At 35.2% G+C, this 14,228-nt stretch overlaps 1 protein-coding gene across 34 annotated transcripts in view; it reads right to left on the minus strand.

The window, feature by feature from the left end:
* Positions 1-812: 812 nt before the first annotated feature.
* LOC119553672 (sex determination protein fox-1) overlaps positions 813-14,228 on the minus strand; it is a 126,217-nt gene continuing 112,801 nt past the window's right edge. For 8 of the 34 annotated variants that reach the window (XM_037864199.1, XM_037864188.1, XM_037864185.1 and 5 more), the window contains 8 exons: positions 9,125-9,845; positions 7,481-7,513; positions 6,929-6,989; positions 6,731-6,784; positions 5,896-5,967; positions 5,130-5,284; positions 3,800-3,863; positions 813-3,667 (listed from right to left, as the gene is read on the minus strand). In XM_037864199.1, coding sequence (XP_037720127.1) covers positions 3,623-3,667; positions 3,800-3,863; positions 5,130-5,284; positions 5,896-5,967; positions 6,731-6,784; positions 6,929-6,989; positions 7,481-7,513; positions 9,125-9,845 — 1,205 coding nt within the window. In that variant the 3' untranslated portion in view covers positions 813-3,622. Of the gene's footprint in view, positions 3,668-3,799; positions 3,864-5,129; positions 5,285-5,895; positions 5,968-6,730; positions 6,785-6,927; positions 6,990-7,480; positions 7,514-9,124; positions 9,846-12,597; positions 12,869-14,228 lie in introns of those variants that run through there. The other 26 variants (XM_037864200.1, XM_037864194.1, XM_037864187.1 and 23 more) reach the window with 13 other exon arrangements.

A 14,228-nucleotide genomic window follows, 5' to 3' on the forward strand; every position in this document is an offset into this window, starting at 1 on the left:
CAAAGGGTTTCCGGTAGATGTGCGATAAGTTTTTGCTTCCCCTATGATTGATTGTGTGCTGCTAAATGTTCCATTACCATCTTTCACTTTAACATCAAAAACGGGAGACACATATCCGTAATTTATGGAGGTCTGTCGGCAAAGTTGGTCCCTCCCCCAAAATGAAAACACAATTGTTTGGATTATTTTGCATTTTTTAAAGTTATTTTTATTGCATTTCTCGCTCTTTCCTTCTGGCTTTCTTTTCAAATGTATTTTTGTATGAATCTCAAATGTTTTCCACATGCTTGCTATTTTATTTGCCATTCACAAACAATATTACAATTTTCCATGGATTGGTTTCGTGTCTCTTTTTTTTTGTTTTCTATGTTTGTTTACAATTTGTCACAACCTTACAAATTGAAAATTGATATAAACCAATAAGTTCCGGAATTTGTGTACGTTTACTATTGAAATTTCTCATTCAATACCTTACGGCATGTGTATGTCAAGTAAATTAAATTTGAGCTGGATTTACCTTTGGTTTATTCGTGTTTGCTGTTGATTGGGCTTTGTTCTGCGATTGTTGCTAATATAATACTTTTTTGTCATCTCTGCGGTTCTATTATCAATTTTGTTTTGTAAGGTAGCGCCTGAGAACGCTCGGCTTGGCCTTTTTTTGCAACCTAGCCCGTTCCTATACACAATGCTAAATTTAAAAAATATTTTTCCATTACCAACTAAATTTTTAAAAATCAAGATAGGCCTTTTTGCACATTTCCTTTTTTTTTGGGGTTGTCGGGAGTGGGGAAAACTGTAATGCTATTTTCAAGTTTTTATGTTTTAATTCATATTTTTATTTCAATTTGTATTTTGCATTTGCTCATAAAAACAAATGGTACAACTTACAATTTGGCACATCATTAAAGATTAGAGTTTCCATATAATATATATTTATATACTTTATATTTATACTTTATATGACGCCTAGGCATCTGATCTATGTGAAAGTAAACAAAAGCTGGCGCTGGCTTATGGTTAGACTACACAGATTACAGAGTTTTTTGGGGGGTCACAAATTGGATCGGGTTAAATGAAGACTTTATCATATACATCATATATCGTATTGTTATCATATAGCTGCAGTGTTTGATTGAGTTGCGTTTGCATTTATAATTTACTTGTAGGTTGACTTTCCTCAACGCATTGCTTAAGACAAAAATTGTGTTTTTCTTAGATTTGTTTTTTGTTTGTTTAAAAGTTTGCGGTGGAAGTTGAGTTCATAATTTAAATGTATATACCGTACCGTAATATATTTAAGTTTGCTCTATAACTAGATGTTTTCCCTCTTGCCAAACCCAAATATCTGTGTGTTTTCTCTTTTCTCGTGTGTGATCGGGGTGGGCCAAAAAGTATACTAGGCTTTTTGGCAAACTATTTTTGTTGCGCTAGTTGAAAAATTCATTAAATTTAATTACGTCTTTATTTTATAATTCACTTGAAAGCTACTTTTAATTTGGCAATTGTTGGGTTCGATTTGTTGTTTTTCTTTATTGTTTTCCCTTTAGTTCGTAATCATTTACTTATTCTTTTGTGTCGCCTGTCGTCAGCATATAAACTAAATACCTAACTAAAAATCATTTAAAATATAAACTTTGGCTTTAAAAATGTCAACGTAAAAATAGTATATCAATGCATGTTTATGAGAGAGAATCAAATAAAAGGTACTCCATAAATGGGCGCACAAATGTGAGTATGACATAAATTGCTTCGATTTTTCAGGACCCTAGCCTGTGCGTGTGTTGTTTGTGTGTGCGTTGAGAGGAATAAGGTAAAATACCATATGTCATCGTAAGTATGTACAATCTGAGACAGTTGCTAAGTGATTAGAGATAAACAAAAAAATAACATCAAAGTTGAAGCTCTTTGGAGTTGATGAAATTTTCATTCCTTACTTCTGCCCTCTTTTCAAGTAATTTGTATTAGGTTTTTAGGGAAATTCGAAGAACACCTAAAGAATTGCACGATTACACACACACACAATAATTAGTAGCTTTTCTTTTTGTTTCTTTTAGCATAGTATGGTTGATAAACAACTAGAATAAATTTGACGACAGTAGCTGCCTAAGAATCAAAATAGAGAACGACGTCCTTTTGTTTGGTTGTTTTTCCATTGAGCATTTAATCGTTAACATTTGAAAAATACACAACGTTAAAAGTTTCTTGATTTCATTTTCATTTTTGTTTTTGTGTGTGCATTAGATTCGAGTGTGTATAAAATAAATTCTTAGTTTGCTTAGGGAAGTTTCGCATCGGTCTAAACCGATCATGAACAACATCGAAACGACGTTTCCTTTTTCATTTTGGTTTTTTTTTTTAGTTTTTGTTTTGTTTCTTTACACAACACACAAGGAAAGTGCTACGGAGTAAGAGCTAAAAATTTTAATTTTTAATGCTTATTATTCGATTTCCACATCATTCATCAATGGCTTTTTGTCACTGGAAGCTTGACCTTTTAAAACTAATATATTTTTTTTTCGATTTTTCATTTTTTTGTTGTCGCTTTGCTGCTATGGCGGCATTTAAAGTAAATATTATTGTATATTTCAAGGATATGTCTACGTGTTGATCTTTTGCATTTACCTATGCGCTACAATTTTTTTGAGCAATTCGAATTGAGTCGAGAGTTGAGTGAGTGGTTTTAGCTGCCAAAATATAAAATTATTAGGAACAACCAAGCAATGCATTAAAATTAAATTCGTTGACAATACAGTACAATACAGAAATGAGTATTCTTTGGGTAATCAAAATTAGAGATATCAATCTAAAGTATATACGAATAAATATATATTTTTGTTTGTGCTTTAACAGTTCGCAAATAATATACAATTTGATTTGTTATGGTGGCTGCATTGTTACTTTTTCTTACTACACACTACAATGCTAATAAGAATAATTTGTAAATCATAGGGACTAACTTAGTTCAACGAAGTTTTGAAAATCAACAACCGTGGGTCTATGTATATTTTTTCTGATGATGTTTCAGCATGAAAAGTACCTCAAACATTGCTCTTTTCCTGGTTTCGGTTTGATATACAAATACAATGCCTATATATAATAACTATATATCATGTCGCTATGTATATATATATATAAATTCTGATCTGCCGCACACAAAAAGTTTCAGCTTTTGTTCTGGTAAAAATCTACGCATGAAGCACATTTTTTTTTCATTCTCTGCAAAACTATTTTGCAATTTGAATTTATGTTTTAATAATTTTTTTTTACTTTTTTGTTTGGTTTACTTATATAAACTCCATAGAACTGCGTTTAGCGGCGTATATTTTCCTTTTTTGGTTTAGCTTTTTTGCTTTTACTGGACGACATTGATTTGTTCATGTTCTTTTTTGTTTCTTTGTTGCTTAGCTTTGATTTTCAACTCTCCAAGGACTTTGAGCGTCTGTTGTTGGTGTTGGGGGCTGAGTATCCTGCGTCTATCGGTTTAGTGGTAACTTCTACTTACTGCACGTAGGGAGGAGTATTTACGTCTAAGTTACTTATTTGCTTTGCTTTGTTCATATATTGAGCATTTTCATCGAGAGTAGTTCAAGTGCATTATTTGGCTGACTGGCGTAGATTGTTCTTAATATGGCGTGAAACGATTGAAGCCACCGCGATACATGGTTGCCTAATGGAAAATGTGAAGAAAATCAAATAAGGTTTAGTAATTGGTAAATAATAAATACATAATAAACTGCTCATAAAATAAAATGGAAATCAAATGTAAATGTACATAATGTTATTATTATAGAAAACTTACCCCGTATCCAGGAACTGGTCCAATGCCATGTCCTAGATAAGGATCTGCATATTCGCGCGCATATCTATAAATATTTGTGTGATGCATATTTAGCTTATTAGTAATACTCAATGGCGTTTGTTTTTATTTTTAAGGTTATTTTTGAATGGTTGATTGATGATCCCAGTTGGATTTATAAGTTTAATTAAGTCGATTTGATTTTGCACCAACTTAATAAAAGTTATTTAGTTTAGACAAGGTCTTGCAAAAGTGTTCAATCGACAGTTGTAGCTCTTCAGTTTTCGGTGTTAGATTTCTACACTTTACCCAATTACACACATTTATTTTCAAAATTGTTGTACAAAAAGAAGAGGTAAAATCAAAAAATTAGTCAAATTTCAAAAAGAGTTTAAGTCCAAAGAACTAATAAAAATTGGTATATAACTACACACATGTAAATACATTAAAACCAAATACGGTGATTATTAAAATAAGGAAGACTTAAGACTTACCTAAATAGACAATTCTTTTATAATATTAGTAAGAAAATCCAAAGAATATAGAAAAGTAATTGAAAAAAAAATTATACACCCTTTTTTTATGCAATCTAAATTTAGGTTATAAAACTTACTAAATTCTAAAGAAATTATAATCGTTTATGAGAATAAAATACTAAATAATAATAAGATATGAGAAATAAATAATAATGAGGTATGAAAAATAAATTCTAAATAATAATAAGACATAAGAAATAAATACTAAATAATAATAAGACATAAGAAATAAATACTAAATAATATTAAGACATAAGAAATAAATACTAAATAATAAAAAGACATAAGAAATGAATACTAAAAAATAATAAACTATGGAAATTAAATACTAAATAATAACAGGATTAATACAAAATAATAAAACCTCATAACATTAAATATTTATTGATTATAAAAAAAAAAGAAATAAAAAATAATTTAATAAAGGTGTTACCAATAAAAAATATCTAAATTTCTACGAAATAATAAAAGCTTATAACTTACGAAATTTGCTGTCAATAGAAGACACAAAAACTAAAACCTAACCTTTACCTTTTATAAACCGTTAAATATTTAGTATGACCATTTTTTATAGCGTCACGAAGAATGGTATATTTTTCTCATTAATAAAACTAAAATTGTGTATTTAAAAATGGTTTATCTTGAGGGTCTAACTTTATAAGCATGTGTTATACCAACTGAAGTCATCGTGAAAGGGTAATTCGTGATTAAAATGTTAGTGCTGGGTTTATGTTTTAATGAGGGGTTTTTTGGCTGAGATAGTAAACCTTTTTAGGTGGATTGTTTATATAACTTACCCAGCTACGGTGGCGTAGCCGAGGGCTGGCTGGGCGGCTGCTGCGGCAGCGGCTCCGTAGGCTCGGGCGGCTACCGCCGTGTAGGTGGTGGCCGCCGTGGCGTACGCCTGCTGCTGGGCCTGAGACAGCGGTGTCTTTAACAGCGGAGCAGTGGCCTGGAATAATGGTAAGCAAATGGGGCGTTAAACTGGGGCAACATAAGGACGGCGGCGGTTACTCGAGGAACAGACGCAGTTACAAATCGGGGGTTGGGGTGTTTATTTTTTTTATAATTTTATATTTTTGGGGGCGACAACGGCAAACGACAAGACTAGCGAAGGAGTCGGTGAGAGCAAGTGTGGTGAGAAATTAGGAACCCAAACCGGTGGAGGCCAAAAGTATACACACATATAAATATATATATATATATTGTAACCAAAACCAAAAGAAACGGGTGCAAACAAGTGGAGTAGTGTGATTTAAAATATTCTATGTACACTTAAAAATCTAAGGCAGGTCGTATAACCTTTTTGAGTCGAGCTACCGAGAACCCAAGATGCCAGGCCATAAAACCGAAAAGCGCGGCACGAACCAGTAATAACTTATCGTATCGGATTACTTGCTAGGGTTAACTTAAGACTTAAGGCATATAGACATACAGTTTTAAAATGGTGCATACAAAAAGGCATTGAGCAAAACGCAAATAATATGACAACAATCAAACGGAAAGTTAGGATATATCTAGGTGCATGGGTATGGAACTAGAACTAGATATGATTATTTTTACCAAAACATTCTGTGGAACCGGAATGCGGTTGATCGTATGTGGGTTACTGTTTAGCGTAGTCACAGTGCGGCGCTGTAATTTATGGTTTTTGTATTTCGATCAGTTTTTTTTTTTTCATTTTTTTCAATTGTGTTGTGGTAGTTGTTGTAGTTGAGTTGAGTATGTTGTAACAGTCGTGAAAGATAACCAAAGAAGAATTTGTAGTAGTTACAAAATGTTTACAGCATTGAATAATAAGTATTTCATATAAATAGTTTGTAGTTATCATTATTTAGCAAAAGCAAAAGTGTGAACTAAATTAGGGAAACTAGCAGAAGTACTTAAAAAGTATAGAGATTAAAGTAGTTAAAGAGAGAGCGTATGCTTCATAAAGCCACCTGTGGTCACTAACTGATTTTTTTTTTAATTTCCATTTTAAAGAAAACCAAACAAAGGATGCAATTATACGATAGAGAGCTTATACACAAGTGTTCTGTTATTCAGACATTGAGTTGGGTAAGCTTAGCTAAGCTTAATTCAGGAAAATAATGTGATTTACGACCAGTTACCAAGTTCGATCTCAACTTAAAGGTGTTACACAGAGAAAAATTAGGACGCGTCGTTAGTTCGGGATGGACGTGGATATAATGCAAAAGGAAACTCAAAGAAAGCGACTTAAAACAATATACGTATGAGTAGTAGATAATAACGTTTGTTCCAAAAACCAAGTCAAATGTTTCAAAACTCAAACGGTGTCTTTCACAAGCTACCATAAAAATATACAAATTAAAACTGAATTGTTCTTAATTTTTTTGGTGGTTGTGGTTAGCATATTAGTTTGAAAAAGTTTTATTACATTTAATATGGCGGCTGGCTGAGCGGCTGGAACTTCAGTGACCGGTTTGGCTGCCTGTAAGATTTATATAATATTTTCATGTATTTTCGTGGAAAGTTAGGGGATTGTTTTAGCTCTAGACTAGGCTTTACTTCTAGCTTAAAGACTTAGTGTAAACTTATATCTAGTTAATCGCTTGTCTGGCAGGACGAAACTCACCTGGAAGCGTAGATTTGGATCAGCGGATGCAGCGGCTGCTAAGAAGGGATCATAGTATACACTGCGTTGGGGACAAGATGATAAGAGAAGATCATATATTAATAAATAACTCCTGTTAGAATCGTATCTGGGTAGGTGAGTAAAGTGAAAGGCAAGCCAGGCAGAGGATTACGGAAAATATTCCTCTAAATGGGTATACCTCTCACCCAACTTATGGCACTTAAAAGCAAAATTCAAATTTTTTTTCTTTTTTGGTTCATTTTTTTAACGCACTTGTGTGGTCTTTGATTTGGGCGCAATGAAAAACCAGATGGGATAAAGCTAGCTTGTTTTACACAAAATATTTCTCGCTGGCCAATAAAACTTTATCCACATCCTGCTTTTGTTTGTTGGTTTTTTAATAAATGTTGTTCTTGTTTTTCTTGGTACCGGATGCTGTTGTGGGTAAATTGGCTGGAACTTAAGGGGCAACTGAAAAACATAAGTTGGCACCTAATTGTACAGACGCCCCACCTCACCTACCTAGCTGCTAATAGCCTGTGCTAAACTGACCTGATCTGACCTGATTCCCCACTTGATGACGAACTGATTTGATTGGACGAAATGTTTGAGACAGAGGAAACGAAATAAAGGGAAATTAAAAGGTTTAGATATTGTCGTTTATAAAGAGTACTAGCAAAGATAGCCAACCAACCAACCACATACATGGGTCATTCCAATTCCCAACACTACGAAAATTGTCTTGCTTGCTTCGAATTTTGCATTTAATCTTTAGACAGAACAGACACTCATGCACCTAGCTAATTAGATATGTTTCTTATTATTTTTTTTGGTTTTTTTTTGTTTGGTTCTTTGGTTTGGCATGTCTTGATGTGTGTGGGTTTATAAGTATACAATATTTAATGGAGCATTCATTCGTACGCTATGGTGTGAGGTTGGATATATGGGTGAGTGTGTGTTGGGTGTAGAGAGCAGCCACAAAAGAATAAGTTAATCAAAGGTCTATATAAATATATATATAATGTCGGGGCAGAACATGCACGCAAGGCGCTGGCAGAGAGCGACGCAGTCGCATTAAAACACTTTCAAGTCAAATTCAAACCGAAATTCATCATACGCCTAGTGGTACACAATATACAACCGAGTAGGTCCCTTAACCAAAATAACGATAATTAGGTAGGTAGTCATACGATGCCAAAAACACACACTTCTGTCAGTCAAAGTATGAGCAAATATATGCGAGTGTGGTTCTTTTTTATATATATAGAGTTATAGATAGTTTACGTGGGCGGTGTGTGTGTATGGTTTGTATGTTAGCGTGCGTTAATCGGTTGCAGCTTTTGCAAATTTTGTATTCAGTTTGCGTTCGGTTCGTTATACTCTTCTATTGCTGGTTTTATACAAAATAAGTCAAAGTCTAGGTTTCATTATATGCGATATTAAAACTTTACACACACAAGATAGCTAAAAAACATTTGTCACCAACAAGATAGAGACGTATAGAGTAACACAGAAAAAGAGAGATATGAAAAGAAAAACAATCTTTAAGCTATAAACAATTTAAGCTTTAGGTTAAGGTCATGACAAATGAGCGGGGTGTTCTTCTGCTGTTACGTTTCAGACACCACAAAAATATACTTCAAAGGTTAGGGAAATAATTTTACAAAATATGGGATGTACTACGTTTATACGCCAGCTATTTAATAAATATTATAATAGAATAATTTTAATTTTTGTATTCAGTTGTTTTTGAGAATTCGGAAATAGATATTTTAGTAGTCATTTAAACATAAACATTAAATACAATTTAAACATTTTCCAAAAAAGTTATTTAACGTTCAATTTTTGTCAAATTCTTTGAGTTATCATGAATTTTAAATTGGTTTTAATTTTGAGAATGGCTTTTTTTTATAAAGTGTATGATTAGGCAATGAAATAATATTACAAAAAATGAAGCAATATCTTGAATATTTTTAATTATATTATTTTGTTAACCCAAAAAAACGTAGCATTCTAAATTCGTAAAGGCGTGCGCATAAACGTAGTATGAACTATGGATAGGTAATTCAAAATTGGGGTGCGCTAGAACTACATTCGCAGAGGAACCAACTAAAGTACAAAGTTACAGCTACAACGGGCTAACTACGGCGGGAACGCGGGTGTGACGGAGTGAAGTCCACGGCGGACTCTACTTACGGCGCGAATCCATGCAAAGCGGCCGCATTGTTGGCCGCATTGGCCGACGCAGCCATGGAAGCAGCAGCCGCAGCAGCAGCGGCCGATTGCGACGATTGTGTGGCGCCCGTGGCCGCCGACAGACGGGCGGCATAGGCGGCGGCAGCGGCAGCATTGGGATTACCGCTCGGATTCTGGATGGCGGCGGCCAGGGATTGCTGCAATGCCGCCGCATTGCTGGCGGCCGTGGGCACGGCTACCGCCTGCAGTTGCGCCAATTGTGGGCCAAGACCATGGGCGTGGGCGTGGGCATGGGCATGGGCGGCATGCAGATGCGGATGCGAAGCGGCAGCTGCGACGGCGGCGGCATGTTGCTGTTGTTGCTGCTGTTGGTGTTGCTGCTGCTGCTGGTGTTGCTGCTGCACTGCCTGTTGTTGTTGTTGTTGCTGCTGCTGCTGTTGCTGCTGCTGCTGGTGGTGTTGCTGCTGTGCGGCGGCAACAACCTGCTGCTGTTGCTGCTGGGCAACAGCCTGCTGCTGCTGCTGCTGTTGGGCGACTGCTGCTGTGGCCACGGCGGCGGCGGCCAGTTGGCGTTGCTGCTGCTGTTGGGCGGCGGCGGCGGAGGCCGCCAGCAGCGCCGGATGGTGATGCGGATGATGGGGATGATGGTAGGGGGCGGCGCCGACCACGCCCACGTGTCCGCGCTGGATGGCCACTCCACGCATTGCGGCGGCAACGGCGGCTGCAGGGATCACCGAACCGATACGGAAATTCGTATATTTTTGAGGGATTTATTTTGTTTTTTTTTTTGCAACCATTTGACACAACATTTTTGACCAGTGTGTTTTTTTGTATATATATTATGTATTATTTTTTGATTTTTTTGGTTTATATGTGTGTGTTTTGTGTGCAAAAAGTAGAAAAAGGAAAAGAAAAGAACATAAAACGCATGCGGTTAGTTTTCTCTCTTGATATATATATATAAGTAAATATTTATATGTAGTATATATAGTATATATGGCAAATCTAGGCATTATGTAGTAACGATTTTTGTTTTGGTATATATTCATAGCGCTGAGATGATGTTGGTATATACATATAACAATACATAAGACATACGTGTGTATAGCTCATACATATGTAAATGGGATTTATATCGAAACATACTTAAACATTAGAACACTGAATTACCAAGAAATGCTACGCATTAGTTGCATTTTATATTGCATAATTATGTATAAATAGATTTATGATCATCAACAATACGAAAAAACATTGGACCGATCTTTAGTACAAGTATTATATAGCATATGTACATACATCCATATGTGTACGTATGCGACAAGACCTTTTTGTTTCAACAACTCATTGCATTTTGCTGTGTGTTTGTGAGGGGTTAAAAGCGTTTAAGTAAATAAAATACATTTAATTTCGGTTTAACCCTTGCACCTTTCAAATACATTAAAAACTAGCAAGAACATTTACCAAGTGCTAAGTGGAACAAGTAGGCCGATTGAAATGCATTTTTGGATTTGAAGGGGTGGGGAGTATATTCCGGAAAGTAGATTTTTTATAGGGTTTGGATAGGAGAGGAGGTAGAATTGCATGCAGAGAGGGTAAATCATAGGTAAAAGTTATAAAATAAAATAAATAATAAATGATAATTTATTATTCTTTTTCCATTTTTTTGTTTAAGGTTTTTATTTTGAAATATTTTATGATTATTTTATTAATTATCTTTCAAACGGGTCTGCAATTGTTTTAAAAATGTTTCTCTTTGCTACAATTAAATTGCATTTAATTCGTGGGGGGCCACATAAGCCGCAGTTTAAATATTGTACTTTTATTAATTCCACGCGGTTTTATCACTCAATTTATAATAATGGCATCATATGCAGGCCTCATAATTAACAATTTCGCCAGAAAAGCAGACCGATAACCAGAAAGCCTGCTCATTATGACCGTCCACAGGTATGCGTGGCAATGTGACATTTTCAGTGCAAATCAGTCGACAAATCATAATTGAAATGTATGAAAATATTTTTGGGCTCCGAATGTGAGTGTGTGTGTGCCACTCAGATTGCCAGCATATAGCCACAAATTGAAAATTTGTTTGACCAACATGCAATTAAAAATTCGATTTGCCATATTTGTATGCAGATTTTTTGGCCGAAGACTTAAATCGTGTGTGCTTGTGTGCCAAAAAATTTCATCGAACATTTTCATCGAATTTTAGCTGAAAATATTTTTCTAAAATGCTTTGCTAATTTTCGTGGCTATACAAATTAAATGCTCTGGCAACGAAATAATAAAAGGAGTAAAATAATTTTTGGGTGGTGGTCTAGGTGGGCATGCATAAATCAATTCTTCAAAAATTCCATTCGATTTCTGCATTTGCTGATTTTAATTGGCAAATTGAAATCGTGTTCTTTTCAATTGCTCAAAGTTATCAAAGCCAAGTTATAAAGACAAACACAAAAATTGAAAATCGTGCAAACTTCGAGAGTATAAAAACCCATAACAAACAGGAGCTAAAAAGATTGGGGGATAGATGGATAGATAGAGTAGAAAGAGAGTACGAGAGTATGGTTGCTAGATAGTGATGCTCTAAGAGAAAGGCCTTACGAAAAATGCTTGCTGCGGCAAAATGTTCTCTACCGATAAACGTTACGATATATTCGATAGTTACGATATAGAATTTAGACTATATGGTTAAAGCTAAGACCTTGCCATTCTTAACAGCTAGTTACGGTTACAGTTTCAGGTGGTTGCCACTAGTTTTATTTAATTGAAGTTTACTGCTTCGATCGAGTGTGTGTGTGTGTGTGTTTGGTGTGAGTGAGTGTGTGCCTAGACGTTGGAACAATGCAATCTCAAGGACGCCAAAAAATGTATGCAATATTTATGGAATATATCGATAGTCAAATAGTCATACCCAAATGCGTAAACCAAAGTAACAAGACAACAAACATTTATACTGTATTATGGTACAAAGATTCTCATAGCTAAAGAGTTGGTGATCTTGGATCTGGTTCTAGTTGTTGTTGCAGTGTTGTATTAATACTTTTATCGGTTAATCGATTACTATGCTTACAGGCAAGCTTTGTTTGTAGATGGTACTATGTTTAAGTCGATAATTACTTTATCTGGAAATAATTTTTAATAATGAAGGTAACTCCTAAATGGGTTTTGATAAAGTGTTTTTAAAGCTCGTTTAGTTCTGATAGGATTAATACGATTTCAAAGTTATGTATGTAATGCTATGAAACAATTTAAATTTTCAGATATTTCAAACAATTTACTTGTAAAAAAAATATTCAACTTTTTTGTAGAAGCGGTTTATTATATTGGATCTGGATCTTGGATCAAGCTTGCCTATAAACATAGTATACGATTTTCTTCATATGCTTTTTGAATTCTGCTTTTAGGCGCGCGTTTTCACCAAGGACCCTGAGGTCAGGATCCCTTTTGGAACACTCTTGTGGTCGTCGTACCTCCGCCGTGTCGTTGCTGCTGTGGTCGCTGCTGCTTGGACAGCGGTGTGCGGTGGGCGTGGCGCGAGCATTATGGGCGTGGCCGCCGCTGCAGCGGCTGCATGAGCGGCGGCCGCTGCTGCCGTTGCCGAGGACGCTGCTGTACCGCTCGCGACCGCTTGCGGCGCTTGCGCCATCTGCATGGAGACGGGCAGCTGGAGGTGGGTGAGGGCGGGGGCTCCGGCGCCAACGGGGGCGCCCAGGAACGGCCAGGCGACCGGCAGGCGATAACCTTGGATTTGGCATACAGGTTTCAAATAAATTTTATTTTCTGTTTATTTTTTTTCGATTTGCTTGCTGGTCACCATTAAAATGAACTTAGAATGCAAGTGTTAGGTGTGTGCTTGGGGATTCTTTTCTGTTTTTTTTTTTTTTTAATATTTATAAGTAGTATATACATAGTCGAGGGATGCATGATGAGGTTGCTGTTGTTGTTGTTGTTGCTTTTTTTTTTTGGCTTAGTTCTAGTGCTAAGTTAGACTTTGGTTGGAGCTTGGCGCGCGACGATAATTACCAGTTACAGTTTTACGAGTACGAGTATAAATAGTTTACGCTAAGGAGCATTTCAGACATGTTCAGACCAAAGGAATACCAGACCAAACGTAAAACGTGTAATAACGATAATGTAAATCAGGACAACAAAGAAATACACAATAATCAAAGTCAAATTCAAATTCAAATTCATAATCATAATCATAATGGAACGCACATACAACGAAATTGGTTAAGAAAAGGATATGTAGATAAAATAGTTGGCATATAAATTGATATATAAAGTATATATAGTAGGTAGTATGCATAAGACAACACAGCCGCAATATGCTAAACTCATAACCATCAGTATAATGATCTCATTGTCATTGTCATCAGCATTATTCGGTCATAATCGATTATTAATATAAAATCAGGACTAGAAAGAAAGTGGCGGACGGGCCTGCTTTAAAAACGGGATTTTCGAGCGGGTGTTAATGTGGCTTTTTATGATTTCAATTTCAATTTCATTTGGTTTGGTAATTTTAGCTTGCTTGGTATTTTTCACTTTGATTGAACTTTGGTTATATGCAGTCGAAAAAAGAATAAATAATAATACCAAAAAAAAAAACAAAGAAAACTCTTACAAACGGTTATCAAATAAGTTGCAGCATTATATTCATATGTATGTAGATTGTATGCATAGTTTATATAGATTAACGAAATTTCCGTCGGGACCTACCAAAAAAAATTAATAACGTTATATATCCTCTATTAAACGAAAGAAAATGCTCGTAAAAATATATAGATACTTTGTCCAAACATATTTGCAGATTGCAACAAAATAAAAACTAAGAATAACGAACAAATGCAATCGCAAAAATGGTTTCATTTTGGTGAACTCTGGACTCTTTAATCCTCCCGACGATGACCTACACATGGGCTTAAATATGAATGGCCATAAAACAATATCAACATTGGTGCCCTGCCTAAATATTTGCTTTTTTCCTTCGGTCTTTCGGCTTACAAGCTAAAAAATTCATTGATAAAACTCTTATAAATATATGTAGTTTTATATGTATGTTTACAGAAACGAAAACTGGTCAATTATTGTACATTTA

This window comes from Drosophila subpulchrella, chromosome 3L (assembly GCF_014743375.2).
Source record: "Drosophila subpulchrella strain 33 F10 #4 breed RU33 chromosome 3L, RU_Dsub_v1.1 Primary Assembly, whole genome shotgun sequence".
In the NCBI taxonomy this organism is placed as follows: domain Eukaryota; kingdom Metazoa; phylum Arthropoda; class Insecta; order Diptera; family Drosophilidae; genus Drosophila; species Drosophila subpulchrella.